Here is a 20,787-nt window from a genome sequence, read left to right on the forward strand (position 1 = left end):
TGATCAGACTTTGTTATTGCTTAGTCTGTGTGCAATTCCAGAATTACAAAAGTTACCTTTAGTCTATTAATCATAACTTAGAGGCAGCATTACATTCACTAACATACTATTCTAATATATGACATAAGTGCTTTCACTACGTTCTTCACATTTTAGAGGTTATGCTCATAAACATTAGTTTGCTTTGAAAAACCAAATAAAATAACACACATTTAGTGTTTGCACATATGTATTCAGCAATGACATGTTAATTGGGAGATGCACTTCAAGCACTGAAATCCTAAATACATTTTATGTTAGTATTAACAAATGAAGCAGCTCATTTCATTGATGATGTAGACAAACCAACTAGCTGTTTCCTTTGAAACTTACCTTGATTTTTAATTGTGATGAATGTTACCATCACTGCCACTGTGCCTGTATGTGTATGTGGATGCGTGTGAGGTGGTTTCACTTTCAACCCTGAATTACATCCACCAATTACAATATGAATGGATGTGTGGACAAACACATGTAGATGTGCTCATTACAATGAAAGAATGAATGCAGAATTTTCATTCCTTTATTGGGATTGTGTACTGTATTAAAAGTGATTAATATCCTCATCATTTCGTTTGTTGTAACAAGTGTGTGACACTATAAGCTAAACAGTTACAACTCACATCTGAGGCTGAGCACATTTGATTGTGCTCTCAAAGCTGCACAAATCTGTTTCATAAGTAACTCCTCAAAGGATAAAACTGGCAATAACTGTGATGTACAAATTAATTCTTTTTAGTGATTTCATTCATTTTGTTCAGTTTACCAAAATGATTAAAATCTTTTAATCACTGATTTGTTCACTTCAAAAACAACAAGCTATATTCTAGTTTAAATAATAATAATAATAATAATAATAATAATCCTCATCATAGAAGTTTGACAATAAATTAAATTTCAACAATAAATACAAAAAAGCATACAATTAAAACTTTAGAATACTGCACACATCATGATAAAACTGTGAGAACATTGAAATATGACTAAATAAAACTATTCAGTTTTGATTTAATCTCGTGAAATTTCTTTCTTTTATATCCCGTCCTTTCTGATGCAATCTGCCATACGTATATCATCAGTGAACTGAACTGCTATTCAATGTAATGTGAGTCTCTGTTCAGTAAACAAACTGAGTCTTTCGGTGAACTAGTTCAGCAGTTCATTCTTCGGTTTAGTAGATGAACTGATTCTTTTGGAAAACTAGTTCAGCGTACTATACTGTGAGTCTCTTGTCTGCAGTTCATAAACTTGCAATAGTTCTCCAGATCAGTAGGGGCATACTTGTTCATTCAATCAGTAAGTGTACTGAGATGGTCCTAGTCACTCAGTCAGAGTGAACTAACTGCTCAATGGGAGGTGTTTGGTGTCATCTACGAAGTTAGCAATTGGCTAGTTGTCGTCATGACCATTTAGCTGAAACAGTTTACTGACTGGCTATTTCTCGAAGACAGCAGCCATTTAAGTGATGTTAAGATGTTAAGGTCCGGACTGTCGCGGAATGCTATATAAAACGTTACACTCACTGCACATGCTGCAAAAAGATTTGTTCTTTAATGTCAGTTTGTTCAGAGACCAAGACAGGTATAAAACAATTAATTTGTTTGTTCGTTCACTGCACATCACTAATACCTTGACATGAACCATAGGATGGCGTGCCTCTGATGCCTCTAAGGTTTTTGGTGTTCTTTCCTGTGAGCTTCATTCCACATGGCTTACACTGGGTTTTATTTTCATCACCATTGTAATTAAAGTTGGTTCATATGTCTGACCGATTTCCGACCGACAATCAGATTGGAGCAGGATTCTGGCTGACGTGATGATTTCTTGATTACACGCCCAAACTAGTGTTAGCCATTTCCAAGCGTGCATACATGTTTTTAAAATTGCAGCACTGTATTCATGCTCGGCATTTGTAGGCTGACTGTGTCATGTGTGATAGTTGTGAAAAGAGCTTCACATCACTCAATATTTAGTTTTCGATACAAAGATTTTAAAATCATTCATCTTAGTTTTTGTCATTAAAGGTGCATTTTTATTTAGTTTTTATTCCGCTTATGTCATAGATAAAATGTCATTGACCAGTATTTTTCATCTTAGTTTTCAGCACTGTAGTTGAGGTTTGTTTATACTGCCATTCAACGATAACTTATTTTTCACTCATGTGACACGGATTTGATCTATTTACACAAAAATGAAAAAAAAAAAGGAAGCAAGATGCCCAATACATCTGCATTGCAACATTTTTTCTGCAATGTCACGTCTCAAACATGTGTTTCTTTTTTTTGAGAGAGTCTTACAAACAGGTTCAGCCACGATGATTCCATTGATGGTATCTTTGAGCTATTGCAAATTGGTCAGTGCACAGTAGCAGAAGTCCTGTTCAGTAAAGAATTTTGAAATAATCATGTAGCTAGATTAATGTTTGTTTATTAAATTGCATCAGTATGATTTATTCATTTTTATTAATTTTGCAAATTCAGATTAGATATAGGTGTATGTTCATATCAGATTTAAATCACATGCAAAATTCAACTGAAATGCTTCCATCTGTAGTATAAATGCAGTCTTAGTAAACTGTAGAGTCAAAAGCAGCCGGTATTTTGGAATTTGGTAAACTATATTATTCTCCTAGGTGAAATTTTCTTTTTGCATAACCTTTGGAGAAGTATAGATTTTTCAAGTCATTGTTACCATCATAACTTTTTTCTAGCATTGCTCCAGGATTGCCTGACCCTCCATCAGGACAGCACCAATGGTTATATGTAAAAATAAAGAGAATACTTTGCCAATACTATGTACTGATACTTCGATAAGTGCATGCACCTTTTGATTCCTGGATGTTCACAATATGCTGAGGTGTTGTAATCTGCTTTATGTGAAAATTTTAAATGAAAATATTTCACATAATTTTTTAAAGGTAATATATAAATAAGAAACTGGATATAATTCTTAAGGATCTCACTTAACCTTTTTTGTATTGTTATTTCATAATGTAAAAAAAAAATGACACGAAAATGACACCCTTAACAAAATGCCACCTGAGGTGATCACCTTATTGCCACATGCCATTTGCCAGCCCCTGGCTCTTACTGTAGAATGCAATGTTTGCTTTATGGGAAACATAGAACCTCTTCATGACAAGCAGTGGTTTCCACCTTGCTATTCCCCGATGAAGGCCATTTTTGCCCAGTGTCTTTCTGATTGCAGAATCATGAACACTGACTTTTGCTAAGTTAGTGGAAGCCAGATGAATTTCAGAATTTTTGTAATGTTTTGTAATGTGCTTGTTTAATCTTCTAAAATTTTCACTCTTGACTTTTCCTTCACAGGTTTAAACTATTGAAGCTAAGCTTCATTCTGGACCTTAATTGTACATTTTAATGTATGGTACATACAAAGCTAAAACACCTAAAATCTGTGGTTAATGCTTAAAATAAAGGTTTTAGGAATTTGGATGTGGCAAGCCTTTTCTATAACTTACTGCAAGGTTTCTTAGCGGTATGAGATACTCTTGGTAAGTCACATAATAAAGTCAATAATAAAGTGTATTTTCACACAAATGAAAAGCAAAACAATATACAGATGCAGCAGAAGAGAACCAATGAAATTCCAGATTTTTTTGGATTCTGATGTAAAACCTATGTTATAGAGTATTTCAATTTATTTCTTCTGACAGTGTAAAATTTGAAAGCTCTTGAAACCATTGTCAGCAAGATAATCATTTTTTTTATTTTATGCTGTGTGATAGGTACCATTTGTAAAGAGACAAGAGCAAAAGCAAAGGGTCTGGGGCACCAGGAGGCAAATTTTATATATTAAATTTACACAAAAGGTCATATAGTGCAATGTTGAAATGGCATTATTTCCTCTTATGATGGATTCTGGGAGGAAGAGGCGGACCCAGGTTGTTTGAACGCGGAAGAGAAGTCACATTTGGAGAGGTAGGGAAGAGGGAACGCTATTAAACAGTGCCCCCTCATGTCTCGGTGGTAAATTACACTCATGCAAGCCTTTAGGTTGTTCCCCAAGTACACATGTGTGACACAATCATATTTGGAAAGCTATGAAAATGTAGTGTTTATAAAAATTTTAATTTAAAATGACAAATGGAATGAACTCCATTGGGTCACACTTTGAATTTATTCTGCACTTGTAAGGCAACAAGTAAAAGTATAACCTTTACCCAGGCTTCTGACAAATCATCTTTCACATTCAATATTAATATGATCCCTTACTTAGCCCCCATGTTATTGTGTGTTTGTGCCACAACAGGACTAATAGACTCACTTTGTCCTCCATTCATCAATTCATTATTTCCCTGCACCTTTTATACCAGACCAGATTAGACTCATTAATTAACCTAACAAAACATTTCTTGGGCCTTGTTGCCTGTTTTGCGCCCACTGCCGGCAGGTTGGACACAACCCCCATGACCCTTAATTGGATAAAGTGGGTTTCAGAATGTGATGGTATTTTATATAACATGTCTTTGTGGTGTGGGAGAAAGTCTAGCATATCCAAGATTCAGTTCCATGTTCCTGAGAGCTGCATTAACTGCTGTGATACTCCATACTATTTCAGAAAGCTTAAATTCACTATATGTTTAAATGGTTTACATTAACATAGGACTTTTAGAAATGTGCACATACTTCAAATTCTTCTTGCTGAAGTTTATATATATATATATATATATATATATATATATATATATATATATATATACTAGCAAACTACTCACGCTTCGCAGCAGAGAAGTAGTGTGTTAAAGAAGTAATGAAAAAGAAAAGGAAACATTTTGAAAATAACATAATCTACACACACACATATATATATACATATCTACATATATTCACACATACATATACACACACATATATATATATATATATATGTATATATACATATACATATACATACATACATATATATATATATATATATATATATATATATATATATATATATATATATATATATATATATATATATATATATATATATACCCTTGGGGTGCGAGCAGCTGTTGCTGGTCGTGCTAGAATTCATCGAGGAAAAAAAATGAAAAACATTATTTGTTCAAAATCTTAATTTATCTATCCATTCCTAAATAATTAAATGGGCAGGCTATTTCATATCAGTGCAGTACGCTGCTTGTTAAAATGGATGACTTCTGCTCTTACGTACACGTAGTGCTGCTTGGGCATTATGAACTATCGTATCTGTTCAAGTTCTATTTAAATTTTAAATATAAGTAATTTTTATTTAGTCGACAGAAATATCTTTGGTAGGAATGTGAGTTAAATTTAGTCATCATTGCATACATTTTTCTTCACCATAGAAATGTAAAGACTTCAACTTACATTCCTACTAAAGATATTTCTGTCGACTAAATAGAACCTACTTATATCCAAATAGAACTTGAAAAGATATATTTTTTCGAATCTGAGCGCACATTTTAGATCGACTTAACGCGCACTACATCAAGCCCCGTGCTATTGTGGTCCCGGCTGCCTGCCTCAATAAGTCACCGTCGGTTCGCTCTTACTTTTTTACCGTTCATTTAATCATGGGCCTCTCTACAGTTTTGTTTATTTTCAAATTGTAATATTCATTAAATTTACGTATCATCTGGTCCATTGGCGGACCGTGCATCTCACACCTAGGCCTTCAGTACTGCTCCGTCTGAATCAACCCGCCCCTCAAAAACTAATTTATGGTTATAAAAACCATCTTAATATGCAGAAATACAGTATAAAGAGGCGCTGCATCGCAGATAGATAACTCCTGTAGCCACAATAAATGCCTTTATTGAATAGACAAACCAGGGGCGAACAAGTTCCTTTCTACAGCAGCCACAGCTGCGACACACATAAAAAACATCAATAATAAGTCATAAACTTGCAATATTATTTAGGAAAATCGCAACATTTTACTCACCAAAAATTCGGATTATTTGTAAACAAAATCCATCCTCCTCTCTTTCCTCAAAAACAGTTCAATCACTTTGTCGTACGGATTATCCATGCGCCTCAGTTCCATCAAAAAGTCCCTTTCTATCGCCATCGAAGCTAATGCTGAAACTCGAACCTGCGGCTACTGTCCAATCAATGGGTCTGAATACGGTGACGTCGCCGAACACCTGCTAGAGGGCCGTACTGACACCAACTCAAAATCTGATTGGTTGAAGCAACAGGTTAATCAACATTTATTCTGTGTTAGAGTGCCTGCAGTACGGATTGTGAAGGTCTCTCTGCCTGGCAACAAATGATGGCTGAAATGTGATTGGTTAAATGCTTTAATACAAAAATACATGCCTGGAAGCAGCACAACCATCAGAAAAGCTATGAAAGGAAGCGGACAGACTATTTGGAATTATTTAATAAGTATTCATGGACAAAATATAATTAACATCAGTTTGTGATTCAGATATTTTTACTTATGAATATGCTAAGCACAGTCCTTCACCCACGAATATTTACCTTATATGAGCAGGCACTCAATTACGTGGGAGGCGTGATGATGGAAGACGCAACTCCGCCTCCCACGGCCATTGAGCTGCAGTCTATTACAGTATATGGATGAAAAAATAGGTTCCAGTTATGACCATTACGCGTAGAATTTCGAAATGAAACCTGCCCAACTTTTGTAAGTAAGCTGTAAGGAATGAGCCTGCAAAATTTCAGCCTTCTACCTACACGGGAGTTTGGAGAATTAGTGATGAGTGAGTCAGTGAGTGAGTCAGTGAGTGAGCGAGTTTATTAGTAAAGATATATATACATATATACAGTATATACACTTTAATAAGGAGTTCATGATCTTTGTATTTTTTTTCCTTATTTAGGAGGATAACCTTTGTTCAGAGAAACAAATGGCGACAGCAGCATTGGAAGCAAACAATCAGACTGATGTCGAGGTAAAGTTGGTCAACCCAAAACATCCATCTCCATTTCTGTGAAAGGGTAAAAATGTTAAATCTGAGGCCATGTGCTAGTCAACATTGCACAGCTTATACTAGTTTATACTAGCTGTCCTAGATGGCTCCATCCGAAAAAGAATGATAAAATGTACATTGCATGCATAAAATAAATAAAAAGCAGACCTTACACTTATGACCTTCTCACCATGGCAGCAAGATGTACAGTGGGATGCAAAAGTTTGGGCAACCTTGTTAATAGTCATTATTTTCCTGTATAAATCGTTGGTTGTTACGATAAAAAATGTCAGTTAAATATATCATATAGGAGACACACACAGTGATATTTGAGAAGTGAAATGAAGTTTATTGGATTTACAGAAAGTGTGCAATAATTGTTCAAACAAAATCAGGCAGGTGCATAAATTTGGGCACTGTTGTCATTTTATTGATTCCAAAACTTTTAGAACTAATTATTGGAGCTCAAATTGGCTTGGTAAGCTCAGTGACCCCTGACCTACATACACAGGTGAATCCTATAATGATAATGAGGGGTCAATTGTAAGTTTCCGTCCTCCTTTAATTTTCTCTGAAGAGTAGCAACATGGGGGTTCACCATCATGGTTTAGGGGTAGGATACAGAAAGCTGTCCCAGAGATTTAAGCTGTCTGTTTCCACAGTTAGGAACATATTGAGGAAATGGAAGACCACAGGCTCAGTTCAAGTTAAGGCTCGAAGTGGCAGACCAAGAAAGATTTCGGATAGACAGAAGCGACGAATGGTGAGAACAGACAGAGTCAACCCACAGACCAGCACCAAAGACCTACAACATCATCTTGCAGCAGATGGAGTCCCTGTGCATCGTTCAACCATTCGGTGCACTTTACACAAGGAGATGCTGTATGCAAGAGTGATGCAGAGGAAGCCTTTTCTCCACCCACAGCACAAACAGAGCTGCTTGAGGTATGCTCAAGCACATTTGGACAAGCCAAATGTTGGAATAAGGTGCTGTGGACTGATGAAACTAAAATTGAGTTATTTGGGCATAACAAGGGGCGTTATGCATGGAGGAAAAAGAACACAGCATTCCAAGAAAAACACCTGCTACCTACAGTAAAATATGGTGGTGGTTCCATCATGCTGTGGGGCTGTGTGGCCAGTGCAGGGACTGGGAATCTTGTCAAAGTTGAGGGACACATGGATTCCACTCAGTATCAGCAGATTCTGGAGACCAATGTCCAGGAATCAGTGACAAAGCTGAAGCTGCGCCGGGGTTGGATCTTTCAACAAGACAACGACCCAAAACACTGCTCAAAATCCACTAAGGCATTCATGCAGAGGAACAAGTACAGTGGAACCTCGGTTCACGACCATAATTCGTTCCAGAACTTTGGTCGTAAACCGAGTTGGTCGTGAACCGAAGCAGTTTCCCCCATAGGATTGTATGTAAATACAATTAATCCGTTCCAGACCGTACAAACTGTATGTAAATATGTAAAAATATGTACAGATTAAGCACAAATATAGTTAATTACACCATAGAATCCACAGTGTAATAGTAAACTAATGTAAAACATTTAATAACACTGACACAAAACACCCAGGCTCCCTGATCAGCTACAGGAGCTGGCTCGCTCACGCGCTCTCTCTCTGTGTAGCGCGAGCGCACAAACACACACACACACACACCTATCCGTCCCCCCAATCCCTTCCCTGTCAGCTGCCCGGCTCTCTAATCTCTCTGTAGCACGTGCTCGCGCAGCATTTTTTAAAATGACTTTTAAGCACAGCAGAAAAAATTCCAAACGCACAAATCCGAACTTCGTTTAAAAACCAACTTGCAAGCAACCTAAAAAGTAACATTGCAACAAATCACACGATGAAGTCCTCCATGTAAACAATTTTAATGAGTTTTAAGCACAAGGAAAAAAGCGAACATTTGAAAAGAGAAATGTAACATCGCACCTAATCGCTATGAAAAACTCCATCTGTAAACCTTTCATGAGTTTTAAGCACAAGGAAAAAAGCGAACATTTGAAAAAAGAGAAAAATAACATTGCAACAAATCGCATTATGAACTAAAAAAATTACTTTTGAAAAATCCGTAATACAAAAACCACCAAGAAAACTAACCTTGCATGAAACGAGTTCTGGCATGAAGTGTTTTCCTCCAGGTGTTTTCTCTCTTGTGATTTCTTGGGTTTCTGGTGCTTTTAGCTGTTTAGCTGGTGGGAGTGAAAGCCTCATGCAGCCATTCCAAAAAGAACGTTCTTGTGACCCTCCACATTACTGGCAGTCTGGCTTTGTTTACATTGTGCTGCTTGAAAGCACGAGGGTTCTCCGATTGGTAAATGAGTAAACTGGTAAACATTTTTTCCACCTTTTGTAATTTCTTTCTTTACTTGATTTCAATTTTCTTCAAAACTTTCTTCTGACAACTCTCCACTTGCTTAGAAGCCATAGTTAACTGCAAAAGCACACGAAATACTGTAGAGCACAAAGAGAGTGCACGTCTTATTGAAAACAATGAACAAGGAGCGGCTTTGCTTAAATGAAAAGCATGGCCGCTCTCTTTCTCTCTCAGGCTGCCTGTGGGGGGAGGGGATGGTTTCGCTTGCACTACAGCCTACAGATAGGCAGGCAAACACGTGCAGCAATCTCCTCCTCCCCCTTCCCAGCAGGCACGTGCTAGCTCGCCCTTTCTCTCTCTCTCTCTCTCTCAACTGAGGGCCTTAGGAAACTGGCTTGTTCAGCAAACACGTGCAGCAATCTCCTCCTCCACCTCCCTAGCAGGCACGTGCTCGCTCGCCCTTTCTCTCTCTCTCTCTTTCTCTCTCTCTTTCAGCTCAGCTTGCAGGCAGGCAAGGGAACCTGGCTTGTTCGTATACCGAGTGTGTGGTTGTGAACTGAGGCAAAAGTTTGGCGATCTTTTTGGTCGTGAACCGAGTTGTACGTGAACCGGGACGTTCGTGAACCGAGGTTCCACTGTACAACATTCTGGAATGGCCATCTCAGTCCCCAGACCTGAATATAATTGAAAATCTGTGGTGTGAGTTAAAGAGAGCTGTCCATGCTCGGAAGCCATCAAACCTGAATGAACTAGAGATGTTTTGTAAAGGGGAATGGTCCAAAATACCTTCAACCACAATCCAGACTCTCATTGGAACCTACAGGAAGTGTTTAGAGGCTGTAATTTCTGCAAAAGGTGGATCTACTAATTATTGATTTAATTTCTTTTTTGTGGTGCCCAAATTTATGCACCTGCCTGATTATGTTTGAACAATTATTGCACACTTTCTGTAAATCCAATAAACTTCATTTCACTTCTCAAATATCACTGTGTGTGTCTCCTATATGATATATTTAACTGACATTTTTTATCGTAACAACCAACGATTTATACAGGAAAATAATGACTATTAACAAGGTTGCCCAAACTTTTGCATCCCACTGTATTTTTCTGTAGTATTATTTAGCATGTAGTGCTTCTGAGTTTATTAAGTACTTACAAAAATTTACTATGAAATTATGTATAAGAGTTACAGAAATAGAGGACATTTGAAGCAAGAGTAATAATGATTTTGTTAATAGTTCAGTGATTATATTGAAGGCACCACAGTCATTATTAGGGCCCACAATTGCATACCACGGCGTGGCAAATACAGTACTAGAATTCCATAAGACTAATTCGTAACCCAAGCAAAATAAATGCAATTTTTCTTATTCTTAATCCTTAATAATAATCAATCATAATTCATAATACTAATCAAATAGGTATATCAAAGCGTTCACATCCGCACATTTTAATCCACAGATTTGCTTTAGGCAATGATGCTGACACATATGTAGGCATAATATTATTCTCAACAAACTATCGAATAATGTTTCTTTTTTTTTTTTTTTTTTATATTTTCTTTTTATTTTATTAATTTTATTACAATCCATACATAGCAATCAAGTTTTTACAAAAAAAAGAAATATGTTAAGAACAGATTGATTCCCACCCCTGAGAGAGAGAGCAAGCCAAATGGTGTAAAATTTAAGGCTTGTAAACATACCTAAATTAATAAATTCTCTGTGCTTTATAAACTTATTTTAAAATATTACTGATTAGATCCTGCCATGTTTTGAAAAAGTCTGTACAGATCCTCTAACTGAGTATTTGATTTTTCCAATTTCAAATAATATAACACATCGGTTTCCCACTGACTTAAAAGAGGAGAGTTTGGGTTCTTTCAGTTTATCAGAATAAGTCTGCGTGCCAAGAGTGTAGTGAATGCAATCACAGTTTGCTTGTCCTTCTCCACTTTAAGCCCCTCTGGAAGAACCCCAATTGTGAGTCCAAGGCTGTCTGAGAGGTAATTAAAAATTTTTGTCCAGAATAATGTTAATTTGGTGCAGGCCCAGAACATGTGACCCAGTGAGGCTGGGGCTTGGTTGCAACGTTCGCAGGTTGGATCATGCCCTGGAAACATTTTGGAGAGTTTTAGTCGAGACAGATGTGCTCGATATATAATTTTGAGTTGTATAATTGTATGCTTTGCGCATATGGAGCTCGAGTGAATTCTCTGCATTGCTACTTTCCACTCCTTTTCTGATATATTAATTGAGAGATCTTTTCCCAGTGTCCTCTTGGATCTTTGAAAGGAAGGGATTGTAAAATGATTTTATATATTGTAGAGATGGAGTCTAATTCCTTAAAATTGAGCAATATTTTTCCGGCGTGGATGAGGGTGCAAGATGAGGAAAATCTGGAAGGTTCTGTTTAACAAAGTTCCTGATTTGAAGATAGTGAAAGAAATGTGTAGCTGGAATGTTAAATTTGGAATGTAATTGTTCATAGGATGCAAAGGCGTTGTCTATATAAAGATCTCTAAGCAAGTTAATTCCAATTTTTTTCCAGATATTAAAAACTGCATATGTTTGTGAAGGTTGAAAGAGGTGGTTCTCTTGCAGGGGTGCCACAGATAGAAGCTTCTCCATCTTAAAATGCTTTCTACATTGGTTCCAGATTCTAAGTGAGTGGAGCACAATTGGGTTATTAGTGTATTGCCGATAGCGTGTGTTTATTGGAGCGCAGAGCAAGGAATACAAAGAAGTACTGCAGGATTTTACTTCTATTGCTGTCCAAGCCTGTGTATGTTCTTCTATTTGTGTCCAGGTTCTTATTGCCTGTATATTTGCCCCAGTAATAAAACTGGAAGTTAGGTAGAGCCATGCCGCCTTCTGCCTTTTGTCTTTGTAGGGTCTCTTTTGATGCGTGGATGTTTTGAATTCCAAATAAATGAGGTTATTGTTGAATCTAATTGCTTAAAGAATGATTTATTAATGTATATTGGATGTTTTGAAATAAAAAGGAGCTTAGGAAGAATATTCATCTTAACAGTGTTAATTCTTCCAGCTAGTGTGAGATGAAGGGTTGACCATCTATGCAAGTCTTGTTTAATTTTTTCCATGCAGACGACGAAATTTTGTTGATAAAGAGCTTTATGTTTACTTGTGATGTTTACCCCTAGGTATTTAAACTGTTCTGCAATGATAAAAGGTAGGGTGTCTAATCTAATATTATATGCTTGAGAATTCACTGGAAAGAGTACACTTTTATTCAGATTAATTCTGAGACCAGAGAGCTTTTGAAATTCTGTGAGTGCTGCTAAGACTGCAGGCACAGAATTTTCTGGGTCCAAAGTATACAGTACCATATCATCTGCTGTGGAAGACTGCCGGCTTCCCAGGCCGGTCCGCACCCCCAGGCCGACAGGAGGAGCTCTCCCGACAGCAGGATCGTGCCCCGAGGTCCAGCAGGGCCTTATGGACTCTGTAGTGTTTATACACAGCCCTGCTGGATACCTTGGGGACCACCAGGAGTCGCTGTGGGGACTTGTGGGATCTGTTGTGCCCTATGACCCGGGAGTACGTCACAGTCACGTGACGGGAAGGAATGGCGTGCTCCCGGGGTGAAGTAAAAGACTGATTGCCCTGACCCGGAAGGAATAAGGAACTGTGGACTGCTGGGACAGGAACACCTCCGGGTCAGGGGTTATAAAGGGCGGTGCCTCAGTCCAGACACTGAGCTGTGCTGGGAGGTGGAGGAGCAAAGTGTCTGGGCGAGGAGGAGAGTTTAATAGTAGTGGTTTGTTTAAAGAGTTTATGAGTAGTGTGGAAGGTGCTTGGTGCACTGTGGGAAAAAATAAAAAGGTCGTGGACTTTTACCTGGTGTCTGGAGTTGTACCTGAGGGTTCAAGGGTGCACTACTGCCCCCTACTGCCACACTGCATATAATGAGATTTTCTGTTCTAGTCCTTTTGTGCTAATCCCCTTTATCTGATCAGTATTTCGACAATGTATTGCCAGTGGTTCAATGGCAATCGCAAACAGCAGCGGTGACAAGGGGCATCCTTGTCTTGTGCCACGTTCTAGTTTAAAGTAGTCTGAGCAAATGTTGTTGATGCAAACTGAAGCTCGAATAATGTTTCTAAAGTTATTGTTTATTTATTGTTGAAGAAAACGGCACTGTAAGCTCATAAGTTTTCTTGTGACAGAGAATATCGCAGTGGTGACAACACTGATCCAGATTTTGAGAACGAACGTTCCACATCAACAGAGGAGATCGCCAATGCAATGTAAACTTTAGCAAGAGCTGCTAAGCGAGGCAGTCTGTCCTCTAAGGCACACCAAAAAGCAGTGATATCAGCTGGAATTACTTCACAAGATGCTATGTCCAGATAAGCTTGCCATTCATCTGCTGCAGCCATCATTGTTGGCACTAATTGTGCATGGATCGAATATTCTCACAGATCTGAAGAGGTCTATTGCCGGCTGTTTGGATCCCACAAAATATTCTTCAAGCTTAGCAGCAGCATTGTGCTTTGCGTCTTCACAGCTGCTGGTTGCAATTGGAAATCTGGACGATTTCAGGCAAGACAGTAAGTCAAACACTTTGTTGTAGACATCGACAGCCATGAAATGAATGACTGTGCCTCAAAAGAAGTCAGTGTTCATCATTGGCTGGCAGTGAACAGATACAAATTCAAGTTCAGCTCTCAACTCGTTAAGTTTATCAGTACTTTGCAGCAATGCCGACAGCTTCTTTAACTGGACTGTAGCTCCACTGTGTTCGATTTTAGATATTAATGAGATGATGCAATAGGCTAAAGAAAGACCTTAAAGAAGTAATCAAAACTAATCATACTAATATCAATATGCCTCAAATGGTGAGATTTCATTCAGATTTGGTATTTTCCGCAGCAGTTAGATTAATTCCACGGTGTGACATTTTACTGCTGCAAAACCCTAAATTCCGCGGTGTGGCGTTAAATTCCGCGGGCTGTGGTAAATCGTAGGCCCTAGTCATAATATACTATTTGATCTCCTGGCATATCGACATAAAGTGTCCAAACCCCTCTCACTCCTATTTTCTTATAATACTTTTGTTACTCTACGTCAAAGCATGAATCTCATCACAAAGGGGGGATTTGCTTGCTTATTATTTGCTCAAAACAAAATGAAATGTGATCTGTTTTGTTTGTCATATAATGAGTATTCAAAAAATAGGTAACTGATTTTTGATATGATCAAAATATCATATTAAAGAGTTATTGAGCAGGAAACGTGCAAAGCTTGTTCTTTTTCAATACAGAATAATAATTCTCAGTAACTAAGTGGTCAACTAAATTGGCATTCACAATTGGTTATTGTGTGATGCCCAAACAGACAGACAGGCAAAAATCCAGCCTTATATAGGAATAAGATATAAGGTAAGATATATCGATTGTAAATAAATAGGAGTGACATTTTTTCAGGGCAGTTCTTATAAAGCTCACAATTGATCTGTTACTGCCATCTAGCTGACATGTGGTGCTATTAATTTAGTATTACTTCAGTAGCCGACTTTGTATATCACAGCACTATTTGAAATTTATTTTATTTTAGCCATAAAATGTGAAATTACAGTGGTCTTTGATTTGAGGATATCTTTGAAAATCATCAATATTGCACATATTTCTTTTTTCTCATTTGTCATTGGATGGTATCTTGACATTAAACTAGGATTAAATTAAATGTCTAACAAATCAAAAGCTCTGCCAAGAATGACAAATTGAGGTATATGACCATACTCTACAGATATTGAAAGGGCATGCAGCAGGAATGCTTTTGTAGTGAATAGTTTAGCAAATTCTTCAGCAGAGTTTATTAATGTCACGAAATGCACTGGTTTCAATAAAACAATCTACAAGTATTAGAATGGTGGCAAAACTTTGAGATGGGAATACATTTGTAATAAAGTCCACAAGGAGATGTCCCTGTGGTTTGTGTGATAAAAACAAAAGTTGAAGATTAAGGCACATAAGGCAAGCTGGTACCATATTCATGATTATTCTAATCATTCTATTTGTTTTTACTTTTGAGTGATGAATATTCATTTATAGAGCATTTCAGTAAAGAAAGTAAGTCAGTCCTTATTTACAAACTCTCCTGCATTCTGTAGTTGCAAGTATTTGACAATATATATGTTTTAATAATTCTTCTTCTTCTTTAGCCCTTTACAACCTGCATTTGTGAAATACAATATTTGTGTTTTAACTGCATCTTTTATTTCAAAAGTATTCAGCTGCTAATCATGTATAAATTTCAATAGTGTACTGTACATTTGTGTGACTAAAGGTATTTTGCATCTTATTGATGGTAGTAAAGGAATTAGGCTTTAGATAACTCTTGTCTTGTGCCATGACCCTGTACTTCAACTGGATAAAAACTGACTAAGCACTGTACAATAGTGTTCACTACGGAGGTACTATATAAAATGTTTTTTTCATTCGCAACCTTTGTGCCCTTATAAAATGGACAACTGAATCAACATTTACTTCTAAAATGCACCCTGGGACTAAAGGCCATGCCCTGCCCTGACAGACTACAGAAATAAAACCTCTAAAGTCTTTTTTTCTGTTATTTACACTACAAGGCTATGTGAAATTTCCCATGTTCTTACATATCCATGTATCTGTTTGTTTTCAGGTTTCACTAGAAAAAATGTAGTCCTACAACTATTTTAAAGTTACATTTGCAGCAAATCGGGACTTGGCAGCAACTGCTTTGGTTATTGGGTTTTTACCCAAGAACATTTGATGATATGGCACTGGCATAGTAATCTATCTAATAATGGTAGCTGTACATAATAATAATAATTTACACTGGCAAAACATAAGATTGAAAAAAAAAACGTTTTTATCAACATTTCAAGCTTCAAGTAACAATATAAAAATTAACAGTAAGGTTTCACAAGAGGAATTCTAATACAATAAAATAACAATCAAACGTATTCATTCATTTTGTTCTGTGGATGCATTTTTATTACTCAACCATCAAATGGAATTTTCAATTATTTCTTCACATTCCAACTCATCACCTTTAACTAAGTTTTGTATTTAAGAGTATATCATTAAACAAGGTTATTGCAATAAAATGCAATTGCATGTAGTTTTACTTGATGTGTTGAGATGAGGTAAGGCTCAGTAACATTGCTGAACGTTTAAAAGATTAGTTAATTTACAGTGTCAATTATTTTCTGTGATTGGCTGTACATTTTCTAGATAATGCCTCTGACACAAGTTCTAAACTTGTCACAGACAATTTAATATGGTGATAATATACTTCCATAGGACACAATTATTAATCTACACTGATAACATTAACATGACTGCCAGGTTAGACCAGCTAGGGAAATGCCCTGCAGCTGCAGCCCTGCATGTAAGGAACAGTCTGAAAAGAGCAGGAATTAATTCTTTTTACACAACATGGTTTATTGCTTTAAGGATTGAGATATAAAAATGGAACAGTGTGAACATTTCGTACTTAAGACAGCTCCTAATCATATTTAAAAATACAATTGAAAAACACCCATCTATTTAATACCTTTAAACTGTTATTCTAAAGTACACATTGCATTTAGTGTTCTGTTACTTTATTGCTGCATACCAAGAGAAGAGCTTTCTGAAGCATTCAGCCGGAAAATCCACATTTACATCCATTATATGAAGACCATTATAGTCTCACTCTAACCGTTTGAGGAACTGGATGCAATTTACATAGCGAATACTTTAAGAGCTTGAAAATGTACCTGCAGGTGTAGGGAGCATGGGGTGACACACAACTTACAACACAAAACAGTAATTGCAGGTAGAAAGCCACATAGACTTAGGTTTAGAAATTCAGACCACGGAATCAGAAACATTAAACAGGCAGTTGTTAAACTATTAGATAAATGTTATATCAAAAATTAAAACTGAGAATGCACAGGAATCATAAAATTAAAATTCCCAATTCTTTAATATTTCTTTTTGCCTTTTCTACCATACAAATCTAGATTTATTAAAATTCAAGGAAGAAGTGAGGGACTGTTATTCCAGTTCAATACAGAAAAATAAAAAGGAATAAAAATACAAAATTATCCTAATTTTGAGTTTCATTTTTGTTAATAAAGAGTTTGCAACAAAACAACTCAGCAACAATGCTGTTGTCCAGTGTTTCTTAAACATCTCTAATTGGGTCTCTCTGAGTCAAGAATTAAAAATGAAGTGAATAAGAAAGGGTCACAAACAGTTTGTCTAAAGCCCCACCGTGAGTTTCCACTTGCGTAGCTGATACAAACTCCCTACAGATGACGTGGTTGCAGTTGTCCAGGGATGAGACTACAATCGGCTGCAATTCTCTAAAAGGAAAAAAATTCAGAAAGGAGAACTTTAACTCCCACCACTTTTAAAGTAGCAGTTGTGGGTTGCAAGGAAAAGTAATAGTCAAAATTGGGTTGTGGGAAAAAAAAGTTTAAGAACCACTGCTCTTGTCTGTTGTAGGTTAGCCCAATATTCAGCAGTAGGTGTTCTAATCTCATCTGTTTCATTGTTCCCAAACTACCATAATGATCCTTCTTCCTATATATATATATATATATACATTATCATAATATAAGTGTAATTTGAAATAACTAAATTGGAACAGTGCATACCTCTAGGCCCTGAAACTGCACATCTGTGCTTTAATGTAAAGTTGGAGACACTGTCACCATTATAACTATAATCTGTTCAGATAGTGGCATGCTTTGGCATATTCTTTGTTTTTGTTATTTAAAATATGTTTTTTCCTTGTTCTTTGGTTTGCAAACATACTCATGGCACTGGTGATTGCTGATACCAAGATACATTTTAACAATACATGTGTCAACATAATGTTTCCTACATAAGTATATGGAATGGGGCTTTTTGTCAGATCTTTGCTCTGTTAAAGGAACTACAGAGGTGAGGGGGGGGGGAAAGATTCTTTGAATATAGTTGTATTATGGAAGGTATGGAAGAATTCCAGGGAAAAATTAACTTTTTAGTGGGAAATGACTGTCACACTGAGAAAAGAATGTCTGTTTAGGAGGAAGAAAAGTCTAGACTGAAAAGACTTCAGAAAAGCTTAATTTTAAGAGAAGCAGATTCCTATGTGAGAGATGACTGAAAATAAAAAAAAAACACTTCTTAATACAAAACACAATTAGAGAGCTATTTCAGTTTACTAATCCGTCTTCTAGCTTTCATATTTCTCATTTAATGAGTTCCAGTCTCCTCTTCGATCTAGTCCACACTATCCATCCATCTATCCATTATCCAACCCGCTATATCCTAACTACAGGGTCACGGGTTTCTGTTGGAGCCAATCCCAGCCAACACAGGGCACAAGGCAGGAACAAACCCTGGGCAAGGCGCCAGCCCACCGCAGGGCGCGCACACACACACACACACACCCACATGGATAAATCTGAAGATGCATATTTTTAATATGGTTTGTCCTTCCATCTGCACTCAATTGGCATTTTCCATTACTATCTATCAAAATTCTTTCAAATGGCAATATCTATCACCAAAAACAAATCCTTTCAAAAATAATTGTCAAAGTGTATAAAGTGTGAAAGGGGAAAACAGAGCTTTTCTTAATGTGAGATGGCACTGACTTCAGTCCAGTTTTGTCCTGATCATGTCCTTTGTGATCTCTTCATTACTGTGGGAATAGTGGTGTACGTTCATAAATTGTCAAAATTTCGTTAATGAGCACAGTGCCATGAAATATTTGAATATTTAGGTTAGGTACCTTTTACTTGTTCGTAACTCTCTATGCTGACCAAGACGTCCACTTTGATGTTTCACACACTCTTTGTTTTTTCCTTTCTTTTTGCATTTCAGTTTACTTCAGGTTGGCTCTATGACCAAACCTCACAACTGGCTGACAAATTTTGTATGCCTTGATTTTTGATGAAAACCTTTAAAATGGCATTTTTCAAATACATTCATGTTAGTGTGATTTAAGCTTAGAAATTTAGTTTAAAAAGGTTTACCATTTGTCAACCTAGCTGAAAAATTTTACAGTATGAATGAAATTTAATCTCTGCCACTCAAAAAATGTTTGGTTTGTTCATCGTCACATGATGGATGTGTACCTGTAATCACAGCAATCCAAATGAAGGAAAGTTTTACAGATAATTTGTATTTCCCATCACACAATTTTATTTGTCCTAACTGTGATCAGCAATCAACAGAGTTCATTACTATAATGAGCACTTTATTTATCCTGTGTTTCTTCACATCCAGAATAATGCCAAGGATGCCACAGGTTCAAACAATGGATCAAATATCAAACATTGTTTCAAAGAATCAAATATCAGTGATCAGCAACCTCAAAATGGCATAAAGTGACACTCCATATGCCTATATTACTGATCCATATCTTTTAGAAGATTTTATGAAAAGGATTAACTTTTACCCCTTATATTACATTAGGGAGTGAACACTTGGGGTTGCTTGATGTGGCCTGCACAGCGTCAAGAACATCTGATCATTTTTACTGAAGACACCTGTTGGTTTAGTCTTTATCACAAGGATGTAATTTCCTGTTGTGGCACGGTGGCGCAGTTAGGAGACCTGGGTTTGCTTCCTGGGTTCTCCCTGTGTCTGCGTGGGATTCCTCTGGATGCTCCGGTTTCCACCCACAGTCCAAAGACATGCAGGTTAGGTGCATTTGCGGTTCCAAATTGTCCTTAGGGTGTGTTGGTGTGTGTGAGCCCTGCGGTGGGCTGCCGCCCTTCCCAGGGTTTGTTTCCTGCCTTGTGCCCTGTGTTGGCTGGGATTGGCTCCAGCAGACCCCCATGACCCTGTAGTTAGGATATAGCGGGTTGGATAATGGATGGATGTCATTTCCTGAACAAAAAATTAGTTTTTCGGGTCCAGAGGGCCAAATTCTGGAGTGGGGTTGGGCAGGCACAAGCTTGACGATTTGCATAATTAGATATAAAGACGAGTTGAATTGTATATATTTGTGGGGTTTATCTTATACTAGTGAGTCAGGAGGTGCTGGACAAGAAAATCTGAAGTGATTACCAAGCATTCATAAGCAATTGTTATAAACACAAAAAAAAAGATGAATATGAACTGTACCATAATTGTTTTCCATGAATGACATTTGGAATGGAAACTAAGAGTTAAAATTATATGTTTTCCATTTGCTTGCTTGGAAATTACCTGAAGAATGTTCAGTATCCTGCGGTGGGCTGGTGCCCTGCCCGGGGTTTGTTTCCGGCCTTGTGCCCTGTGTTAGCTGGGATTGGCTCCAGCAGTCCCCCGTGACCCTGTAGATAGGCTATAGTGGGTTGGATAATGGATGGATGGATGGATGTTCAGCATCATTGATAAATTGCTGAATTTAGTTATTGTCAGTTATGAAAACTGGTTGTTTACTTTATAATGCATTTTATTTATCATTTCAGATTATCTATAGCATTCCTGCTAATTCCTGTAAGAGGAACT

General features: G+C 37.1%; 1 protein-coding gene across 1 annotated transcript in view; it reads left to right on the plus strand.

The window, feature by feature from the left end:
- Positions 1-20,787, plus strand: part of luzp2 (leucine zipper protein 2) — a 708,607-nt gene that overhangs the window by 684,756 nt on the left and 3,064 nt on the right. Inside the window, exon 11 of the mRNA XM_039753635.1 lies at positions 6,881-6,952. Coding sequence (XP_039609569.1) covers positions 6,881-6,952 — 72 coding nt within the window. The remainder of the gene's footprint in view (positions 1-6,880; positions 6,953-20,787) is intronic.

Source organism: Polypterus senegalus, chromosome 1 (assembly GCF_016835505.1).
Source record: "Polypterus senegalus isolate Bchr_013 chromosome 1, ASM1683550v1, whole genome shotgun sequence".
NCBI classification, from domain to species: Eukaryota; Metazoa; Chordata; class Cladistia; order Polypteriformes; family Polypteridae; genus Polypterus; species Polypterus senegalus.